Source organism: Hypomesus transpacificus, chromosome 6, assembly GCF_021917145.1.
Source record: "Hypomesus transpacificus isolate Combined female chromosome 6, fHypTra1, whole genome shotgun sequence".
NCBI classification, from domain to species: domain Eukaryota; kingdom Metazoa; phylum Chordata; class Actinopteri; order Osmeriformes; family Osmeridae; genus Hypomesus; species Hypomesus transpacificus.
Genome location: NC_061065.1, coordinates 9364098 through 9384956, shown reverse-complemented (window position 1 = coordinate 9384956; position 20859 = coordinate 9364098). Strand labels below are relative to the sequence as shown.

Genomic DNA, 20859 nt, shown 5'->3' with positions numbered 1-20859 from the left:
TTTTGTCCCACATTGTGTAAATAGTAATTTTTACATATACTGCCCCCTACAGCATTGGAATATATTATGTTCATATGTCAAAATACATTTAGTGAAAGTAAAGAAGACAGTTGGTTTGAGCTATATAGACCAACGTGTTTTGCTATTCTTTTTCCAACATGCATTACTTTATAGCAGCGGCCAACCCAGACTGCAGCAGCCGACCACAAGACAAATCAACAAAGGCACGTGGCCACACAGGCAGACCCTGCCTAGCTAACGTCATGACATTACCAGCTATTTTGTTCGTGGGTTATTCGTTCTGTCGGAGCGATATTACAACAGTCTTGGTTCTACCTAGCAGGAAGGATCTACGCCAGCTACCTGCCAAACCACACCCGCATAAGATTGGCCAAATGTTACGAAACACCCGTTGTGCCACTCTATAGCGGCTGGCTTGTTTTAGTAGGCGTTAGCTAACCAGGATAGCTAACAGGTAGCTAAGCTACACCTCCAGAAGTTCATGTTCGTTAATGGAGGACTTATACAGTCGGTAGCAAAGAAGTTTTACGAGTGGTCAAGGACAGGTATGGATCGCTTAAGTGTGTATGACAGTTACTTAATGTGGTTCGTCGTATCATTAGTTGACTTGAGGTCATTTGGAGACAGTGACGATGGCTTTAGCTAGCTTCGCTTCACATATGACTTAATACTACTGAGATGACAACTTAACTGACAGAGCTCGTACAACCAAGTACTGTAACTAGAGGAAGCAAATTGATTTCCCTGACTTGCTAGTAACATTTAAGATTGTGACAAATTTGTCTTCGCACTAAAAGTTAGGGACTGCTAGAAGATATCTTTTCAACTGACCCTGAAGCGTTTCCCATTCACAGATCACAGGTGTAAGCTAAGTTTATTAGCAATGGGAAATACCTGCAGCAATGACCTGGGAATCCCCCGAGCGAAAGGGCCAAATCCAGTTGGATGCACTGATTTCATGATGGATCACACTGTGCAGGTAACACATTGTTTTATGTTGTTTACAATTGACAAAGTTCAGAGAAAAGAAGTAGCCTACTCGAAGACAAACAGCCTATTAACAGATGAAATGCGTCACTCGAATAGCATATAATCAACTGTTGTCGACAGGGCACGTTTTTTCGTCTGTATTATCCCTGTGCCGAGACAGAGAATCCAGACACGCCTGACTGGATCCCAAGACACGAGTATTTCGATGGTCTGGCGGACTTCATGAAAATCAATAGAACCATAAGTGACAGGATTTTCAATTACCTCTTTGGTAAAAAAAAACATTTTTTATAAACTTTTGCCATATTTCTTCCAAATGTATATTTATATCTATGTTTTTACCGATATGAGAGTTTAAATGACAAACACTCATTTTGATTTATTTTGAAAGGTTCCTACAAAATACCTGCAGCCTTGAATGCTCCATTTAAGTCAAATGAGAAATGCCCAGTAGTAGTCTTCTCCCATGGCCTCGGAGCTTTCAGGTACATTAACATATCTATGTAATGTTTTTTTTGCCACACAATGTACGCACACACTTTATATCAGTTATTCTCCAATTTGGAATCATGTAATCGTTGCCTTGCCAGCTTCTATAGCTTCAGTACCAGACCAATCTAATCATTATTGCAAATAGTTCATTCAGAAGGCTTTGTCTGTTTTCTGCGTTACAGAACCTTATATTCAGCCATATGTGCCGAATTGGCGTCCCAGGGATTCATAGTGGCATCCGTGGAGCACAGGTAGGCTATTGTCCTTTGTCTCTGCTACCCGTCACCACTTCATTCAAGGCTATTTCACGATACAATACATTGGTATGAGCCTATTAAACAGACATGGAAGAGATTGCATTAGACGGTTGGTGTACTCATGTTAACAATAACAAAACATTTACAATAGGTACACCGTGCCCCCTCCCTTCCCCACAGGACGTTTATTGTTTATTTTAGGCTATGGGTGGAAAGGTTGCATGGACAATGGTACATACCAAGTCATCACATTTTTACCAGTATGGACTACAGAGACCATGTAGCAATGACCTGCATGGGGGATGGTAGTCCAGCCTAAAGCCGCACACTATAGTTTAGGTTAAGCCTCATCTTGCTCCAGTTTGACCCAGTTCAACATTTTTATTTTTTTATTTAGATTTAAATATGTGCGTATTTTGTCATGTCTTATTTGTGTCTCTTATCTAGAGCAAGAAAACATCCACCATATACTAATTATAGATGTTATATCAAAAAAAATGTATCTTCCTGATCCACGGATCGAACAAACATGAAAGAATACGAACACCAAACACCAAAGCTATGCGTTGTCTTGTCCTAAGAATTTTAGTGCCCAGTCTGACCTTGTGTTGTTCTGTGCACCTGACAATTTAAAAAAAAAAAACTTGAAAACAAATATGAAGGTATAGAGGTGTGTTTTTTTCGTCTTGTTTAAACCCAGGGATGAATCAGCGTCTGCTACATACTTCTACCATGAGAAGCCTGATTCTGAGAAGGGCAAGACTTCTCCGAAAGGCCCTCCACACGTGCCTGAGAACCTGGTGGAGGAGTGGATGTACTACAGATCCCTGAAGCCTGGGGAGTTAGAATTCCCTCTCAGGAATAAACAGGTTCATCAAATCAAACTTTTTGTATGGCCCTTTTTTCAAGCGATGTTACAGTGGGCTTCACATACACAGATAGTACTCCACCTAGCCCAACCTAAACCCTCAAGAGCATGATTTGTATTGTAAAGTATTCAGCTTGTCTTGATTATGAATGACGGATTGATTTATCTGATATTTTATCCACACTTAGACGTTTACTTCTAAAGTGGTCCAGTCAAACTTGTCTCCAAAGAGGCGTACAAGAGGGGATTTGAACCTTGGACATCTTGGTCTTTAATTGAAATACTCCAGCACTGAGCTCATACCTATCCCTGTATCTCAGCCTGAAGAGTTTGTTGATATTCTGAAAAATACATTTAATCAATAAACATCGCCTGGCCTGTTTTTTGTCATTATTTTTTTCAGGTGAAACAACGTGCGGAGGAATGCATCCAAGCCTTGGACAGACTTATTGAAATTCACTCAGGAAACTCGGTGGAGAACGTGCTGCAGACAGAGTTCGACTGGATAACTTTAGAGGTAAACCTCAAGTGTCATGAATCGGTTGGTCCTTACAGATTCCAAAATGTGTCAGCATTAGTTCTTGCAATCATCAGCGTAGTTGTGTTGAAACCTCATGAACTACTTCCTCCAGTGTGAAGTGCTTGTTGTCCTCAACGACTGACTTCCTCCTCTTTTTCACCTCCCTCTCTTCTCTTCCCCTCCTCACTTTTCCACCTCCCTCTCTTCTCTTCCTCTCTTTTCTATCTCCCTCTCTTCTCTTCCCCTCCTCTCTTTTCCACCTCCCTCTTCTCTTCCCCTCCTCTCCCTCAGAACTCCATGGACCTCTGTCGGATAGCAGTGATGGGGCATTCTTTCGGGGGAGCAACTGTAGTTGAAGCTCTTTGCAAGGGGGATGTCAAATTCAGGTATGTTTAGGTGGAAACATTAGGCTTTCTGTGTATAGGGTCTGTGCACGGTCAGTACATGGATATTGTTCAACTAAACATACCACATTACAACTACTGACAAAACCATCTTGCTCTTAATATTTGCCCTTTGACCTGTGCAGGTGCGGAATTGCTTTGGATGCGTGGATGTTTCCCCTGGATGATGAGATCTACCCAAGAGTGAAGCAGCCCATCTTCTTCATAAACTCTGAGAAGTTCCAGTGGGCGGGTAACATCAGCCGAATGAAAAAGCTGGACTCCGCTGTCATTCAGAGGAAAATGATTACTATAAGGTAGCATGCTCATACTGTACATGTTACCAGGGGCGAATCTAGGTTCCCACTTTTGGGGGGGCTAAGCCCCTAGATAAAACCTATAATTTTTCCTGTGATCCAGCAAAACTAGGGGGGTCTGGGAGCATATTCCCCCAGAAGAAATCTTTGAAAATATATTTTTAAATAGTGTCCTCTAGTTGGGTTAGGAAGAAGAATTAACACATTTATATTTAAAATATGAAGGTTTATATAAAACATTTCGGGGGGCTAATGAAACTTTGGGGGGGCTCCAGCCTAACCCTTATCTTTTAAATGTCGATATGAACCTCATAAATATTTGTTGTGCTGCTACGATGTAAAGACAACTTCTTGAAAATAGCTTGCTCCAGTTACACAGAAAAGCCTAAATGTAGGAGTTTGGCCAACGAGTTTCGGTTTGTGGGTCGAGGACAGGCCTCTGTGTTTTTGTTGGTTACTCGAGCATGCATTCCTAGCGTCCGAAAGATCCCCCTCATGGTTATTCACTGACACAGCAACCAAGTTAAAATGGCACCTTTAGTGGCTTAGGATCATGATATTAACACAATTTAAAAAAATATATTTTTATTTTATTAAAGTCATTTATTGTAATAATTTTGTGCTTTTGTAAATGTCTATCATGTTTGCTTTTGGATCACATCTCTATGCTTCCTCTGCAGGGGGACAGTCCATCAGAGCTTCCCAGATTTCACCTTTCTAACAGGAAACTGGATTGGAAAGATCCTTAAACTGAAAGGAGAGATCGACCCCCTGATTGCCATGGACCTCTGTAACAAAGCCTGTCTAGCCTTCCTGCAAAGACACTTGGGTGAGAAGGAAGCAGAGATGGCAAAAGTACACACATCCTTGCACAAGTACAAGTACAGATACTCATGTTTAATAAGACTCTGGTCTTATTAAGTTGAAGTAATGACTACACCTTTTCACTCGTTAAAGTAGATAAGTGTGGGCTCTGACAAAGTGAAAAGTAGCCATTACTACACCTGTTTTGGTATGACGCAGGTAACTGGACCTCACATCATATTAATACAACAACAAAAACCACTGTAGACACTCGGCACATTTGCCGGGAATCATTTTTGATGATAATTTCGAACATCTCCCTCATATACAGTATGGTCATGGGTGAACAGGAATGTCTCTATTCTCAGTCATGTCGACATTGCTAATCCCCATTTACCAACATCCTCTGTAGCCTATATTTTGTCATTTGGATAAAAGCATCTGTTAGATAAAAAAGTACATTTGGTTAATAAAGCAAAACCTGTGTCACCACAGGGATATAATTTGATTAGAAACAGGATTACTAATGTCAGCAAATGCTGATGATCAAAAGTGGAATTGTTTTGCAGGTCTTCAGAAAGACTTCAACCAGTGGGATCATCTAATTGATGGGAAGGATGAGAACCTCATACCAGGAACCAACATCACTCTGCTCCAGTCTTCCATCTGACCCACCGTACCTTACTCACTCTGCTCCAGTCTTCCATCTGACCCACCGTACCTTACTCACTCTGCTCCAGTCTTCCATCTGACCCACCGTACCTTACTCACTCTGCTCCAGTCTTCCATCTGACCCACCGTACCTTACTCACTCTGCTCCAGTCTTCCATCTGACCCACCGTACCTTACTCACTCTGCTCCAGTCTTCCATCTGACCCACCGTACCTTACTCACTCTGCTCCAGTCTTCCATCTGACCCACCGTACCTTACTCACTCTGCTCCAGTCTTCCATCTGACCCACCGTACCTTACTCTAAACCAGTGGGATTAGTTGTCAGTGGAGGTTATTAGCAAGTCAATACAAGTGCACTCACTCACTTTACCTGTGTGCCACTCTCAGCCTTGCATGTTGTGAGTGATTGATGGTCTAATGTAAAACATTCAAAAACTTTTGTCAATCTGAACCATGCCTGGGCATGTAATTTCTTGTGAGGAATGTTATGATTACGATGAGTTTGATTCCTAGGATGTTTATATACATAGATGTATACAGGACATACAAATACTTGATTGTATGCATCAGTTGTCATAGTCATTGAACATATTTTAGCTTGTGTTCTTTTAACATGTTAACTATGGTTGCAGTGTGATTGTAGATAATTGGCCAAGGCACCTGGATGACTTCAACATTTTGTAGATTGAAGACTGTATATGACCTCATTGTTGAACTAATATGTATTTATCAAGCATGATTGCACAGATTACTTAATTACAAGTCAGGGTTAGTGAATTGATAGACAAACCAAACATTTTAAACACTAAAAGTTTGTTGAGCGATGAATGATAAGTTGTTTCTTAAAGATTACTAGCTCCATACATCATCTGCCTTAAAGAACCATGTCCCTGGCTGGATCAAAATGTAACAGATTTTCTAACCATCTTTTACATGTTTTGCAATCCATCATGCTGTCTGAAATTTACTTTGTACACAACTGTACTGCTTTAATTTACTTTGTACACAACTGTACTGCATTAACTTGTATATGTATACACCAAACCAAAAAAAAGTACTTATTAAATAACTACACTTTCAGTGGTTTTAGGCTAAGCAGATTCCTGTAACATCCTGTATTATGCCATGACATTTCTGTACTTTCAATCCTTAACTTTTAGGTAATGAAACTCACCCTACTTTAACATCCTAAAAAAACTCAAAATATGAGAACAGAAAACTTGAGTAAAACAAGTAATTGGAGAATTGACTTGATGTAGTAATGGTGTCACTTGACTTGCCTAACCTCTGGGTTCAGTTCAGTTTAAACTAGAAAGAGTCACTTTTGAAACGTCCGGATATTTATTGTTTAAACAAATGACTTAGATGACACTGCACATTTATTTCCTTTTTTTTCCTTTTATAGAAACGACAATCCGTCTTCTGAAATCAACACTTTCGTGTTTCACTTCAGATGTGAGCAGAAGCTTAATTCAGTTATATGTGCATTCAACAGCAATGAAACATTAACAATTGTACAAAATAAATTTCTAAATTAACTTAAACAGACACAATGTTGCAGATTATACTCAAACAAAAGCTGTTAAAAGTGGGGACAAAAGGTATTCACAATAACTTTCCCACTTGTTAGTATATCAACACAAATCAACATGAGTGAGGCATAAAGCCAATCCACCTGAAAAAAAAGTGTTTAATTCAAGTAACTGCAATTAAACAAATTGCTCATCTTGAAAATAATATTTTGCTAGAGCCATGTATGATGACTGAAAGCAGCTTAATGAACTGGCAAACCCAACTTGAAAATCTCCATACACAAAAAAAACAAGTCTGACAAGCTGATGAAGTCCATTCTTTAGTCCCTCAAATGCTGATGGGCAGGGAGTGTCTCCCTCACAAATATAACACTGTCCTCGTCAGAGCAGTCCTCAACTTTCAAGGTGAGATGGGTCACAGAGTTCATCTGATGCTCTGAACACATTACAAAGAGAGAACATACTACCTGACAATACAGTTACATTAGTTCAATCCAACTCTGACAAGATTAACTGATTTTGAACTCTGATCTATAAATTACCAAGAAGTCACTCATCTAATGCACATGAATGTTGTGATAGACTGACAAGATCACTCACCAAAATCATCAAGATTGGAAGCCTTCACATAATCAGCTAGCACATTATCCTTTTAAAAGACAAGAGTATTGTTAAAATAATTGTGACATAATACTAAACTAATAACCTATATGTTTGCATTTACCCCATCTTGTGAGACAGCATTGGCCACAATATCTGCCTCGGTCCCTTCAAACTCTTTCAGCGCAAATGTTGGAGACAGTAAATAACCCATTAGCAGATGGCAAATCAGACTTTTTCAATACAGAATAAAGTATTTTACTAGGGTTAACAGACAGTTTAAGATTAATCTTGAAGAAGGCCAATAAATTAAAAAAGATTAACAGACATTCCAAGCAGGTCCAGTTTTGTCACAAGTTAGTACAACGTACCATATCTACATTGTTCAGGACAGGAGCCTTCTGAAACATCCTGAAGAACAACAGAAAAAATGTCAAGTTTCGATTTTAAACTTTTTTTGTGGTAAATGAAGTCATGGTTTCATAAACTCTAGAGTAAACTCTTTAGAACTCTAGAGTTTATCTAGAGTTTATGAAAAGAGTTTACTCTAGAGTTCACTGAAATAGTTTTGTTACCTTGTCTTCTTGGGTAATAACCCTGGACTCGCTCTCCACATTAGCTGCAACTGCCTCTTCCGTCTCGGACACTGCCTCTTCCGTCTCGGACACTGCCTCTTCAGTCTCGGACACGGGTGTATCGTAAGCTGATATTGAAAAGTCAACTTCATGTTGTTTTGTTACTGTTCGCATTGGATTCTTGTCTTATATTCATACAAAACGCCTTTAATCCTTTTTTTGTTGTAGAATTTTTGTTTATTGTGATACATCCCTGATGTACATATAGCTAAATCGTTCTGCAAGTGTGCCACACATTTCACATCCAAACTGAGTACCTGTACTTGGTTCAGAAGAAAGCTGCACCTCTTTTACGTCCACCCTCAACTACAACAAAAAACAAAGCAATGATATGAAGGACAGATATGTTAAATGAATCGAAACTGTGTGACCGCCATCAAAACTTTACCTTGTCCTGTGCAGGGAAAGAGGATAGAGCATCCGTTGTGGTCGCATCTGTAATCTCAACTCTCTTCCCTGCACATAAGTAAAATGTACACATTCACATGAGACATTCTTAACACACCACCAGTCATGAAGATAGGAAGGGTCAACATATCTGCAGTGTTGCATTTCAAGGGTTGATGAGGAGCACCTACCACAACAGTCCTCCAATGGTGCAGAAAGAGAGAGATCGAAAATGTCCTGGACCTGGGATGATTCAGAATTATTGTGTTTCTAAATGTAGCATATAATGCAAATTGATGTAAATTGACAATGTGTGTATAGTTCAAATCTAAAGGGACGCTACACTGCACAGTTGATCTGGGTCTTCTGGTGGCACCTCAACTGTCTGGTCTGGACCAACCACCTCCTCCAAAACAGCCTGAGAGAAACAAAATGTATCTTGTTAATCTCTCACAATCAAGCGAACAATGTTGAGTCAGGTACCCAACATCTTGACACTGACTGTTTCAAACATTAAATGACCAATTATTAAATACTTTACCAATTTCTCTGAAGTTGTATTGTTGGGATCATCTCCTGAGATTGTGTTGTCGCTGTCGTCAGCATCCTCATCCAAGTCTGGCAAATATCAAAATATAAAACAAAGAAACTCAACTGAATTCAAAACATTCTTGCACTGACAAGTCTTACAAAGACATGGAATCCCCAAGTTGACCAACTCACAATACTGGGACCCTTCATTTGACGAGCCAGTGTCAAACTGATGTTCACTCTCATCCGATTCACTCTGTAAACATTCACAATATGGTTGAATGAGCTAAAGGTTGGCAAAAATATTTAAAAATATATTTCAATGCTGCAAAACACACTTGCTCAGACTCTGAAGACGTGCATAAGATATTCTGCGGATCTACCACCATTTCAGAATCATGCTCAACCAGAAGAACCTAAAATAAAATAAACAATCATAATTAATTGTCACAACAATTAATGTAAATAAATCAAAAATAATTACAAGGACATTATCTTACCTTGACAGAGTCTTCAAAGACTTTCAAAACCTTTGCTTTGCACCAGGTCTTCCTGGCTATCGACCAGATTACATAACTGGATCCAACAGCAATGTTCTCCCCGGCCCTCTGAAGTCGACCAAACTCTGAAAGACAATTGACCCAACATTTAGTCATGTGCATCAATTCAGGGGTCGTTAACACTTGAAATGTGATTATAATTTCAAGGGTGTCACTTACCAGTCTCAAGAACAGTGTCAGAGATGCTCTCTTCATTCAGGTCTATGGACTCATGTTCTTCACACAGATTTTTGAGTTCTTCAGATGTGACGCAAGAGTCCTTATCTTTGCTTTTAAGATCCTGTGGGGCAGTGTGACTGGTCTCTGGGCTCTCCAAGGTATTCTCTACATGCAGTTTGGAGACTTCTGTGCACATATCATCTTGGCTCTGGTCACGATGTGGCAAAGTCGTCTCTTTAGGGATCTCTTCCAATAACCGGGCAGATTCTGAGTCAACCACACTTGACGCTTGGTCCAACAATGAAACCTGCAACCTATCTTGATCCACACAGTCTTCTTTGAGCACGTTCTGGTTGGCAACCAAGGCCACTGTAAGTTTATCACCACTGGAAACACCACTGTCTGACAAACAATCTGTCTGTTGTTCTGCTTCGTTGAGTTGCTCTTTACATATCTCAATCACGGTTACCGTCTTTGTATCATCTTCCACAATGTTGGATAACACTACAGGCAAATCTGTCTTCTCTTCAACTGTCTGCAGTACTTCATCCTTCTCAGTTGGTTCTCTGTCTTTATCCAGGAGATCTGTGGTTGACTCAGTGTCATCTTTCTGGCCAATGTCCAAATCTGTATTTTCAGGTGTGCTCTCTAAGTATGGGTCCTCGTCAGCATGCTTCTGACCTGTACCTGGAATGATTGTTGGACAATCCTTGTGGCCCTCATGGAAACCATCGTCAAGTTCTTCTTGAACTGTACTCTGAACTAAAGTGTCAAATGTTTGTTTTGTGGTGGTTTTAGATGGTTCTTGTGGACAAGGATCCATCACAGCTGTTTGTTCCCCAATCTGCACTGATTCACATGGCAGTGACGGATTGGCACATGGAGTTGACTCGCCTGTGGCATCTGGTTCGTCCACTGTATTGCTCTTCCAGTAAGCTTTCATCACCTCATTTACCATTTGGCCTTCAAGTTCCACTTGGACAAGACATGTGGTCTGGCCCGCTTCATCACTGGACACTGTCAAAAAAGTCAGGTGAAGAAGCTTGTCTGTTATCAGCTCCGATAACTGGTCTGCTGCCTTGTCATCCCAGGTGCCTTGAGATGCATCAAACCCTTCGAGCTGGCAGAGGAAAGCTTGTGGAGGAATCTTAAACAGCAGAGGAGGCAATGCTCGTACATCTTTTATGTTAACTCGGGACTCATTTCCATAATCAACAAAGAGAATGGATAGGTAATCTCCTTCTATGCTTCTGACCTCTGCACGATACAACTGCTCGTCATCTGTAAAAATAGCAATGCATGGACTTCCAGTGGAAAGGGTGTCAATCTCAACTGGTTTGTACTGCACCTCACTGACCATTTTTGTGATCTTGTCAAGTTCATCTGAATTAGCCGACTGACACCAGAAAGACTGAGGGCCAATGACAGTTGAGACATAGGCTTCCATGGTCTGTCCCACTGCAATTTCTGCTTTGCAGAAACACCCAGATTCAATGTTGCTCAATTGGACTTTCTCTGGTGCCAACTCTTTTACCGAACAACTTTGTTGGGGATTTTCTTTTACTTGACTGAGTGCCATGGTGCTCTCTGGTGTCGCATCAGATAAGGTTCCTGGATGTTTAGGAGGTATGCCACATGTGACCTGTCGGCCACTGTCCCAAAGGCTGACTTCCCACACAGATCCAGATTGTTTCACAAACTTGCATTTCAGCTCTTTGTCACCACCTGCTCCAATTTCTTCTTTGAATTTGGACAAGATTTCTCGGTTCAGTTCATCTTTTTCTTCCTGAGCTGGTGTTCCACTTAGCAGGCAGTGAATGCTAAACCTGGGACATTCTATGGAACATGCGTCGAGTCTACCCATCTTGGAGACTAAAGTAGTGGTTGTGTTTCCGAAGTCTATGAACTCCACAGAAGCTGTCCCACTTCTTGATACTTCCTGTACCACCGCACGGTACCATGAAGAATCATCTGGAAACACGGCTTTCACCAAGTCACCTTGATGCAAATCTCTGACATCTACAGTCTCAGTCATCTGTTGTCCTTCATTGAGTTTTTCTACAAAGGAAAATATGTCATCTTCCTCATTGGTCAACTGTACAAAGAAGCTCCACGGGCTGTTGCAGTGCGAAATAAAGACATCTGTCTCCAAACCAGTCTCGATGCATTTTGCGGGCAAGTCTGATAACTTCGGAAGAGTTTGCACTTGTGCTTTTGGCCCAAAATAGTTAGTTTGTTGAGCTGGGCTGAGAGGTGACTTGGGAATTGGGAAACGCTTTGTCTCGGTCTGGGGAACAGTTTTCATCTCAATGACACCGACTTCTCTTGGCTCTGCACCATTTCGGACATTTCCATTCCTGAAAGTTGTCTGCCTCTGATGTGGTGTTGTGTAAGGTGCTTGATAGGGAATCCTTCTCTTTTTAGGGATTTCTTCTGCTGGTCCAGTTGCTTTAGGAGCGCTCTGGTTGGTGACTTTGTCATTGTGTCCCTGGTTTTCAATCCTGTGCTCTTTAATGCGAAGTTCCTCCTTAGTCTTGGCATTAACTTGTGTTTTCCCATCATAAAGCTCAACAAGCAGTTTTCCACTTGGCTCTTTTGCCACCACAAGAGCCCTGCATGTACAGTCAGTCATGTAAGTTTCAAACCAGCTGTTGACCTCATTGGAAACCTCACCTGGGATATCCGACAGTCCACATTCCACAGCTTGCACGGGGACGGACATGATCTCACTAGCTTCAATAGGGATTGGAAGCAAGTTCGATTTGTCAACTTTAATGGTGTCTCCGTAATCCACAAAGTGAACAAAGACAGTGGGCTGTGTAGCCTTGATCTGTCCTCTGTACCATTGTCCATCTGTATACTTGGCAAAGCAAACTGTTCCAAATGTTTGGGGGCAGTTTGAACGCTCCAGCTGATGACACAGGGCATTGACACTCTCCGCCAGTCCTTCGATGATTGTGGCATTCCTTTTTAGCTGGCAGTAGAAGTGATTAACACTTTTCACACTAGTCACTGTCACCAACTCCTCCATTCCTGTTTTGATGCCGTGGGTGGAGTAGTAGTACGTGTCCAACCTGAAAGGGTAGGGAGGTGCTTTCTTAGACGGAGCACGGTTGGCGAGTCCTTTCTGAACCATTAGGCTACAGACACTCACAAAGGGTGTTTCCAGATCCACTACGTTAAAGACCACCTTTTGGGCATCAAACATGACTGCATAGATGGTGCACTTCAGTGCCACATAGTTGTCTGCTGCAGTATCAACAAAGTCCTGAAACTGGGCTATGGCATCTTCTGTCCATTCGACAGTACTATGGGAAGTGGGGTGAATGAGGTTGTACAGGCTGCATCGGAAAGCTTGACCTCGGAGTTTCAGGAAGGAAGGGTTTATATTTCTCAAGTCTTGAATGGAGACAGTCTTAGTTTGACCATAGTCTATGAACAGTACATCGACATGAGGTGTAGCATGCTTTTGGATGACCAAGGCTCTGTACCACATTCCATTGTCTGGGTGACGGGCGACACAAGCTGTCTCCACAGGGGGCAGAAACTGGCTGTCTGTGTAGAAGTGTTGGATGTCTTGCATGAGCAGTTTAAGGTGGCCCATATTCTTTGTCAGTTGACACCAAAAGTCATTTGGACTTTCAATGAAGGACACGTTGACTTCAAATGAGCTTCCTATTGGGAATAAATGCTCCTTGAAGGCAGTTCTGCTTTCTTTTCCAGTTGAATCCTCAGTGGATAAAGCTGTGAAACTTGTCTTGTATGCGTCATATGGAATGTCTCCTGGGTTCAGTGCCGTGGGGAGAGCAGTAGGCCCACTGACGACTTTTGATGTCTTCTCGTTGTTTACTGCATAGCCAGCTGTGCACATCAGCTCACTAAGATCCCTCTCTCCATCACTTGATGAATTTGTAAGATTAACAACATAACCGCCATCCCATTTGGAAGTTATATGCACATCGACAATCTTGTCTACCACTATTGTTGTGAAAAAGTCAGAAGCATCTTGACTCCATTTTCGATCTTTTGGTCTGATGCCTGCTAGGCTACATTTCAAGGCGAGCTGAGGTAACTCTTTCAACCTGTCCGGAAGCACCCGGAGATTGCCACACTCAACAATCTCTGTGTTTCCATAGTCAACAAAAAATACCGTAACCTGGTGGCCAGTGATGCCAGACACAGTTGCTCTGTAAAAAGCATCATCTTCAGACTTGGCGGCACAATAAAGACCGACTGTTGGATGTTTGATCATGTCTGCACCCTCTGGGTTGCTGTACATGTCAGACATGTCATTCATCAGCTGATCAAACTCAACAGCATACCTCTGTGTTTGAATCCAGAACTCTGATGGGTTGTTCACGTGCTGCACCACTGCCACATGGGAAGACTGGAGCTGGAGATCTTCTGCTGTGAACTTCACCCGTGTTTCAGTCGCATCACCAGAGGAAGGACTTAGTTGAGTTTCTATCCCACTCAAGTGTTGAAGTTTTGGTGCAGTATTGCTACACACAGCATAATCTCCATGAGATCCTTCACACTCAAGAATACATTTCTCCTTAGAGCCAAACATTTTGTTGATGCACATGTTTTCATCTCCGTAGAGTGTCACATAATGCACGCCCTCAGAGAGACTCTGGTACTCAAATTTGGCAATCACAGTCCTGTTCAGGATAAGGGTTTTAAGATAATCGATCTGAGGGACTGTCCATCCGACTCCTTTGTCAATAATGCCATGGAGGGAACAGACGTATGTCACAACAGGCATCCTGAAAAACTCTGCAGCCAGGAATCGAATGTTTTCCATTTGAACAAACTGTTTCTTCCCGTTATCCACCTGCAGTACCTCCACTACACTGTTGGCTGGGAAGAGCTGTTGTAGAACTGACCTGTACCACTTCCCGTCACTTCCTCGTGAGGCACATGGGGAGCCAAGGGTTTGAGGTCTGCTGAGGCCCGTTTGAACTCTGCCCTCATAGTACTGGGTGATCTGCTCGGTAAGCTTCCTCAGCTCTTGCGAGAAGACCTTTAGCTGACAGAAAAGACGCAGGGGGTTTGTGACTTCAGTGATGATAACAGTCTCCACGGTTTCCGTTTGAAGCTCAGGATACATGTACTGTTGTTGCTTTTCCATCTGTTCGTGTCGGTCCAGTGGATCATTTTTCATTGAGATCTGCTGAGGTTGGTTTGACGTTGCTGCTCCACTGTGTGCCTGCAATGACCTTGAAACAAAGAGCCTGAATCTTTCAGTTGGAAGCTTCTTGGCAAATCCCATTTCGTACATCTGCCTGGATATGCTGGGGATATCCAGGAGGAAGGTTCTGTGGGGCACCAGGACATCTTGGATAGAAGCAGTGGCTTGCTGTCCACAGAGAGATTTCAGGAACTCCAATGCCACTGGGGACCACCGGTTTTCTGTAGACAGCGGTAACACGTTGGAGAGAACACAGAATTCGACCTCTGGTGGTAGACGAAAAAACTCACTGTGACCCCATGCCAACATGCCAGTGGTGGCACTTAAGCTTCTGCCCTCATCAATGAGAAAGACATTGTAGTTTGAGCCATTTTTGGATACTATGCGTGCCCGGTACCATGTTTCAAATACACTGACCAAGCACTGGTCCCCTGGATTTCCCTCCAGCTCCTGAAAGGCTTCTCTGGGACACTGAATATCTTTTCGTAAACATTGATGAGCAATTTTCCTCTCTTGATCAAAGTTACACCAGAACTCTACGAGAACACAGAGAGGATTCAAATTCACTCTCTTGATGAGAACTGATACATTTGAACCAGGTGTTGGGAGTTCAGGAATTGAACACATCTTGATTTGTTTAAACAATCCAGCCTTCCATCAATTCTCAGTTCCCATAGCAACCTGCTTTAATGGCGGACTAATCTGAAAGACAAAAATAAAACACCCATATAGGAAAACAATCACTTAAATATTATCACCACAGTGGGTTCTAATATTGTACTGTTCATTTCAGTATACTACATTAACATTAAGTTTGACACCACTGTTTGCCTACCCAAATCAATTATTGTCTACTGTATAGGCTACATAATATTATTTAAGAAATACAATCGGACATTGCTAAACTTAACTGATTACTGACCATCAGAGGCTACACTCATAAAACATCATGATTTTAAGAATCTTATTCTGATATTGAATTAAGTTACAACACTGACCAATGAGTTGGAAAACCTAGTATGAAATAATTACAATAATGTCTACCAGAAGTACAAAAGTATTGTAACAGTATAGATTAATGTGCATTTTATTTGACACTTGACAATGTTTGCTATGTAGGCTTTTACATTCGGGGTGGTTTCACAATCTTTCACAAGTGTATTTTAATTATAATTTTGACCTAAAATTGATTAGTCTTTTAGTTCATTCAATTCGATTAGACTAACAGACTCTAAACTAAAGAAACTAATCTCTTTGGAGTATTCAGTTCATTTCATTCACTAATTCAAGACTCGTTCAAAAATAGAGTATCGTTCGCAAATAAGATTACTTCACAGAAGTAGTAAGGCAAAAGTAAACCGTCTGGCTAAATGTGTATAAATTAACTGGGTGTACTTGACAGAAAATGTAAAAGCCAAATATAGACAAACACATTGTTTTTGCTTTAGTTGGAGGGCTGGCAACTGTCACGCATTGGTCGTGAGACACGCATTTTTACCAGTTCACAGTTCTCACGCCACACATTGTATTTCTCACGCTCAGAAGGCTACGCCAACCAACTAGTTCTACCGCTAACGTTGTAAGCAGTGATAGACGAGGCGCAGATCAGATACACCGAGTGGAGCAACATAGACGCGCGAACACCTGTGAAATTTCGTCGGGGGGGGGGGGGGGTTGCTTTGCATGCAGCAACATTTTGGTTGGCCCTACCAAATCTCATTCCAAGTTTTTGAAAAGTTGGCAGCCCTGTTTAGTTATATTGCCAAAAACAGCATTGAAATAAAAGGGACTTTGATGGGATTTACCAAAAGTCCTGATAATCACGAGCTACGATGTTTCTCAATGGTTTGAAAGTGTGAATGCATATAACCTATCCCTCTTAACGCCGTTTGTTGGATGGTTAAGTGATAAAGGTAACTAGCTAAGTATCTGAAGACAATTATGTGACACGGATGATCATCCAGTTGACAATCACATTATAATCCATATCTGGCTGACCTTCGGTCTGGTTTGCTATTCTAACAACCAGAAGGAAAAACTGATAAGAGCTAGCTTAGCTAACTCTATATTGTTAGCTTGCTTGCACTAGCTAGCTACTGCAGTAAGCCATTTTTGTGATGCAGAACTAGTAAAACCATAAATTTGGCTTGTACAAGTTAGCTACATTTTACTCACCTCGGTTCCTCCTAAGTGGTCCAATTCTGAAATAATTACTGATCAACGAAGTTTTCCGAGATTTTGGGCCGTCCCCATGCTGGATTTAACAGCTAGCTTGCCGTCTCGTTCCAATGAGATTTCACAATTGCTAGTAGTTTGCACAGGCCCTCTTAGCCGTTGCGCCACGGCGGGAGTTTAATTGCCCAATTCATCTAACTAGAGAAAGTATTTAAAGTTTGTGCGGTGGATTCTTAAACAAATACCCACTCTTAATAACCGACAACGTATTCACAAATTTAACTGAAAGTGATACAGTATGTTGGCTGGCTATTTCGGCACGATGTGTCACGCATGTCTGTAAATGACGTTCAATCGGGGTTTTTTCCCTCTCATCCGGGGCCCAGGATGGCTGACCTTTCAGTCAGTTCAATAATTTTGCATCCAACAATTAAAATGGTTGATTTTTGGTTTACAAATGCCAAATCTGAAAACAAAAAACTGCCTGTTTTTGTTGTTTTGATTTTGTTCTTAAGTTATAAACAAAACATGAAAACATTTCATGTTTTAACGTTTAACGTTTGTCAATGTCATCCGATTTGAAGATACATTCCATTACACCTTTTCGGCGAAAACTGTCAATGGGATCACTATGATAATCGTGTGTTTTATTTTTTTGGTGTTGCTTGAGACAAGAATAATCTAGTTACAGTTTCTGACATTGAAAAACTTGAGTTTAGGCCTACATTCTATAATCCTATATCTATGGTGTGACTAGAGCTCTAGGGATGGTCTCCAGTGTCGTATTAGAACACTTTAGAGACGTGTTTAATATGGTCACTTCTCTACCTCTTAATTATGCTGATTATTTATTGTTAGTGCTTTACATAGAAAATATGCTGTCGTCTTAGTAAGTTTTTTAAGAAGGGCAAAAGCAAAGCGAATGAAAATACAAACGGTGCAATACACTTTCAACGGCTCGGGCTCTGGCTCTGACTAGGCGTGTAGCAGTTCCGTCTGTAAACGGATGTAGGTCATTGACTACGTCAGTATACTGCGCCCATTAAACAGAACACAAAAAAAAAATTCAAGGCCTTTTGTGGCGTGATAGTTTGAGTGTATCTAATCATGGCTATGCAAGCAGCAAAACGAGCTAACGTAAGTTAATATATTAGTTGAAGATTAGTATGTTAGCTGATTAGTCGATGTTAGCAAACGAAATGGCTTAGCCCCATACTAATAATATGCTCACAAGCTAGCTAGTAGCACGTTAGTAAGTTAGGCTAGTGTTACGGGGGCAAAGCCACACAGGCTAGCTTCCTTTACTAATGTATTCTAATCACAGATCCAAATGTAATGGAACACAAAATATTTGTAAACTACTGAATGGAAATGTTGTCTTGTACTATAATTGACGAATAATTAATGAGGAAATATTTATTTGTGGGTGTTGGTTCACATATTAACAGCTAGCTAGCATAGCTAGCTACAGACTGTAGTACAGTACCAACATTGGATGTTTCCTGTCTCCACAGATACGATTACCTCCAGAAGTTAACAGAATCCTGTACATAAGAAACCTGCCATACAAAATCACAGCTGAAGAGATGTACGACATCTTTGGGAAATATGGACCAATTCGTCAGATTCGAGTGTATGTATATTTGTTAAGTTAAAGTACACGTGGTATTGAGCTGTGGTCAAGTGTTGGAACTTGAAAGAATTATATTGCCTTGTCTGATACTGCGGACTTAATAAAATGATTGAATAGAAAACTAAAGCACATACAAGCAGATTAATTATTTTTCCCTGTTTCCCTACTGAAATGCCTTCTAAAATGTAATGTTATGTTTTCCAGGGGGAATACACCAGAATCAAGAGGCACAGCATATGTAGTCTATGAGGACATATTTGATGCCAAGAACGCGTGTGATCACTTGTCAGGTTTCAACGTCTGCAACAGATACTTGGTGGTTTTGTACTACAACGCTAACCGGGTAATTATCACTTATCAGTTTTTCATAACTTTTGTTGCATTTGGGGTATTTGTCCTAGTACATCCCAAAGGTTGTCACTGTCATATGTAGTTATCTGTTCTATATAATGTATAAGATTGATGTAAGTAACATGCAAATATCTTTGAACTGTTGCAGGCTTTCCAGAAAATGGACACAAAGAAGAAGGAGGAGCAGTTGAAGCTGCTGAAAGAGAAATATGGCATCAATACAGACCCACCGAAGTAGCTACCTTGAAGACTTTTCATCCCTCTTTGATAAGAACAAAACAAAACAAATTAAATTACACATATGTACAAATTTACACGTCAGTGATCACTTACACACTCAAGAACATTGTCATTGTCACAAGGTACAGTAAACACATGTTGCACACTCATCATTAGTGAACATCTTTGCATTTACCAATTTATGGCTTTTGGCTATTTTTTTTTTTTGTCAGGAGGATAATTATTGATTATTATCCTGTGGAGAATTCCCATTGAACCTCATTTTTTATTTTAATGCATTCTGGTAGATTTTCATTACTTAGTCCTGTCTTATTGTGTTGTTTAGATTTTTGTGTGTAATAAAATGTCATTTTATTAAAACCTCTGACCATAATACTTGCATAAATACAGTTCATGTGACATGACTTTGATTCATGTGCATGTTACAAGCACATGAATCGTGGTCATGTCCAAGTCAGGCACTCTTGCTAAAAGTCACTGCAAGATACTCACATGTTTTGAAAGTGTCGGCAACATTTAGTGGTAGCATGCAGTGCAGCAGTTACTTTATACCTCTGACTGGAACGTGTTTTACCACATACATGTAAATTCGCTCTTATCGCTCTGGATAAGAGTGTCTACTAAATGACTAAATGTAAATATTTCCTTCCTTTACATTTGTTGAAGTTAGTAATGTACCATTGGATAAAGTAGAGCTTGTGCTCAACCACAGTGTGTTTAGCCATGTCACATCAGAAGTTAAGCCAAACGTCAAGAGGCATGCAGGATTCATGCCAAATTCCAGTCTTCCAAATATTTACTTATATGGTCAGGTTCATCAATTCGCTCTGAGGGAGGAACCATCAGCTTTCTCCTGTCTTTGAAGAGGTCATGGAAATGCATATGTCCATTCCATGCAGAGAATGGCTCTGTTAACAAAAACACCTTGATTATGTGACTCCAATTTACACTTGAGACAACAGCCCATATAATCTTTTATTAGTTTAAATCACAACACAATAGGAGTAGTGCAGCCATGTAATTGGGGACACAATACATGCTACATGTACAAAATAATCATTTTACACAGTTGCCGTGCTAGCATTTGGTATCCTAATTGCAATAATACTACAGATTTAGGTATAAACATTTCTGGGCAAATATGTCTATGTAAAATTCAGATTAGAAACTGAAGAGTCTAATGTAGGGAAACAAGGTGTTGTGTTTGGGTCTTGGCATTTAAGTGTTTTGGGAATATAAACATGAATCAGATAATATGCACAGATGGCTCATAAAATAAATGTTGTCTTCACCACACTGCAATATAATATTTGTGCAGGAAGGAAACGATCTGTATCTGTATTCCGCAGTCGTTAACATACTGGCATGTAGTGAAGTTCTATGTGCGCCAGTCAAGGCGTAGGTTTCATTAAACATGCCACCCACTTCTCTAAACCGGCAAATCTGTCCCTCACTTTTTTTAATATGAAATTATATTTAACGGCCGCATACTCAGTAAAAAAAAAAAACAAGCTGTTCCACCCACATTTGAAAACAAACC

The 20859-nt window shown here is 40.7% G+C and overlaps 3 protein-coding genes across 3 annotated transcripts; 2 read left to right on the top strand and 1 right to left on the bottom strand.

Moving 5' to 3' along the window:
* Window positions 1-480: 480 nt before the first annotated feature.
* pla2g7 (phospholipase A2, group VII (platelet-activating factor acetylhydrolase, plasma)) lies at window positions 481-6405 on the top strand. Its single transcript, XM_047021667.1, has 11 exons — window positions 481-566; window positions 876-1000; window positions 1132-1282; window positions 1403-1496; window positions 1686-1754; window positions 2461-2629; window positions 3032-3145; window positions 3440-3534; window positions 3678-3848; window positions 4529-4677; window positions 5222-6405. The coding sequence occupies exons 1-11, from the start codon at window positions 503-505 to the stop codon at window positions 5320-5322; spliced, it is 1302 nt and encodes a 433-aa protein (XP_046877623.1). The 5' UTR covers window positions 481-502; the 3' UTR covers window positions 5323-6405.
* Window positions 6406-6610: 205 nt separating this feature from the next.
* tdrd6 (tudor domain containing 6) lies at window positions 6611-15571 on the bottom strand. The gene is made up of 14 exons (XM_047021664.1): window positions 9730-15571; window positions 9511-9635; window positions 9349-9426; window positions 9203-9266; window positions 9021-9097; window positions 8823-8897; window positions 8671-8722; window positions 8481-8548; window positions 8350-8398; window positions 8033-8160; window positions 7829-7868; window positions 7582-7634; window positions 7458-7506; window positions 6611-7293 (listed from the first exon to the last, which is right to left on the bottom strand). Exons 1-14 carry the CDS (start codon window positions 15545-15547, stop codon window positions 7178-7180), a joined length of 6792 nt encoding a protein of 2263 aa, XP_046877620.1. The 5' UTR covers window positions 15548-15571; the 3' UTR covers window positions 6611-7177.
* Window positions 15572-18107: 2536 nt separating this feature from the next.
* On the top strand, window positions 18108-19692 carry sf3b6 (splicing factor 3b, subunit 6). Its single transcript, XM_047022224.1, has 4 exons — window positions 18108-18232; window positions 18610-18728; window positions 18933-19071; window positions 19228-19692. The coding sequence occupies exons 1-4, from the start codon at window positions 18203-18205 to the stop codon at window positions 19315-19317; spliced, it is 378 nt and encodes a 125-aa protein (XP_046878180.1). The 5' UTR covers window positions 18108-18202; the 3' UTR covers window positions 19318-19692.
* Window positions 19693-20859: the final 1167 nt, after the last annotated feature.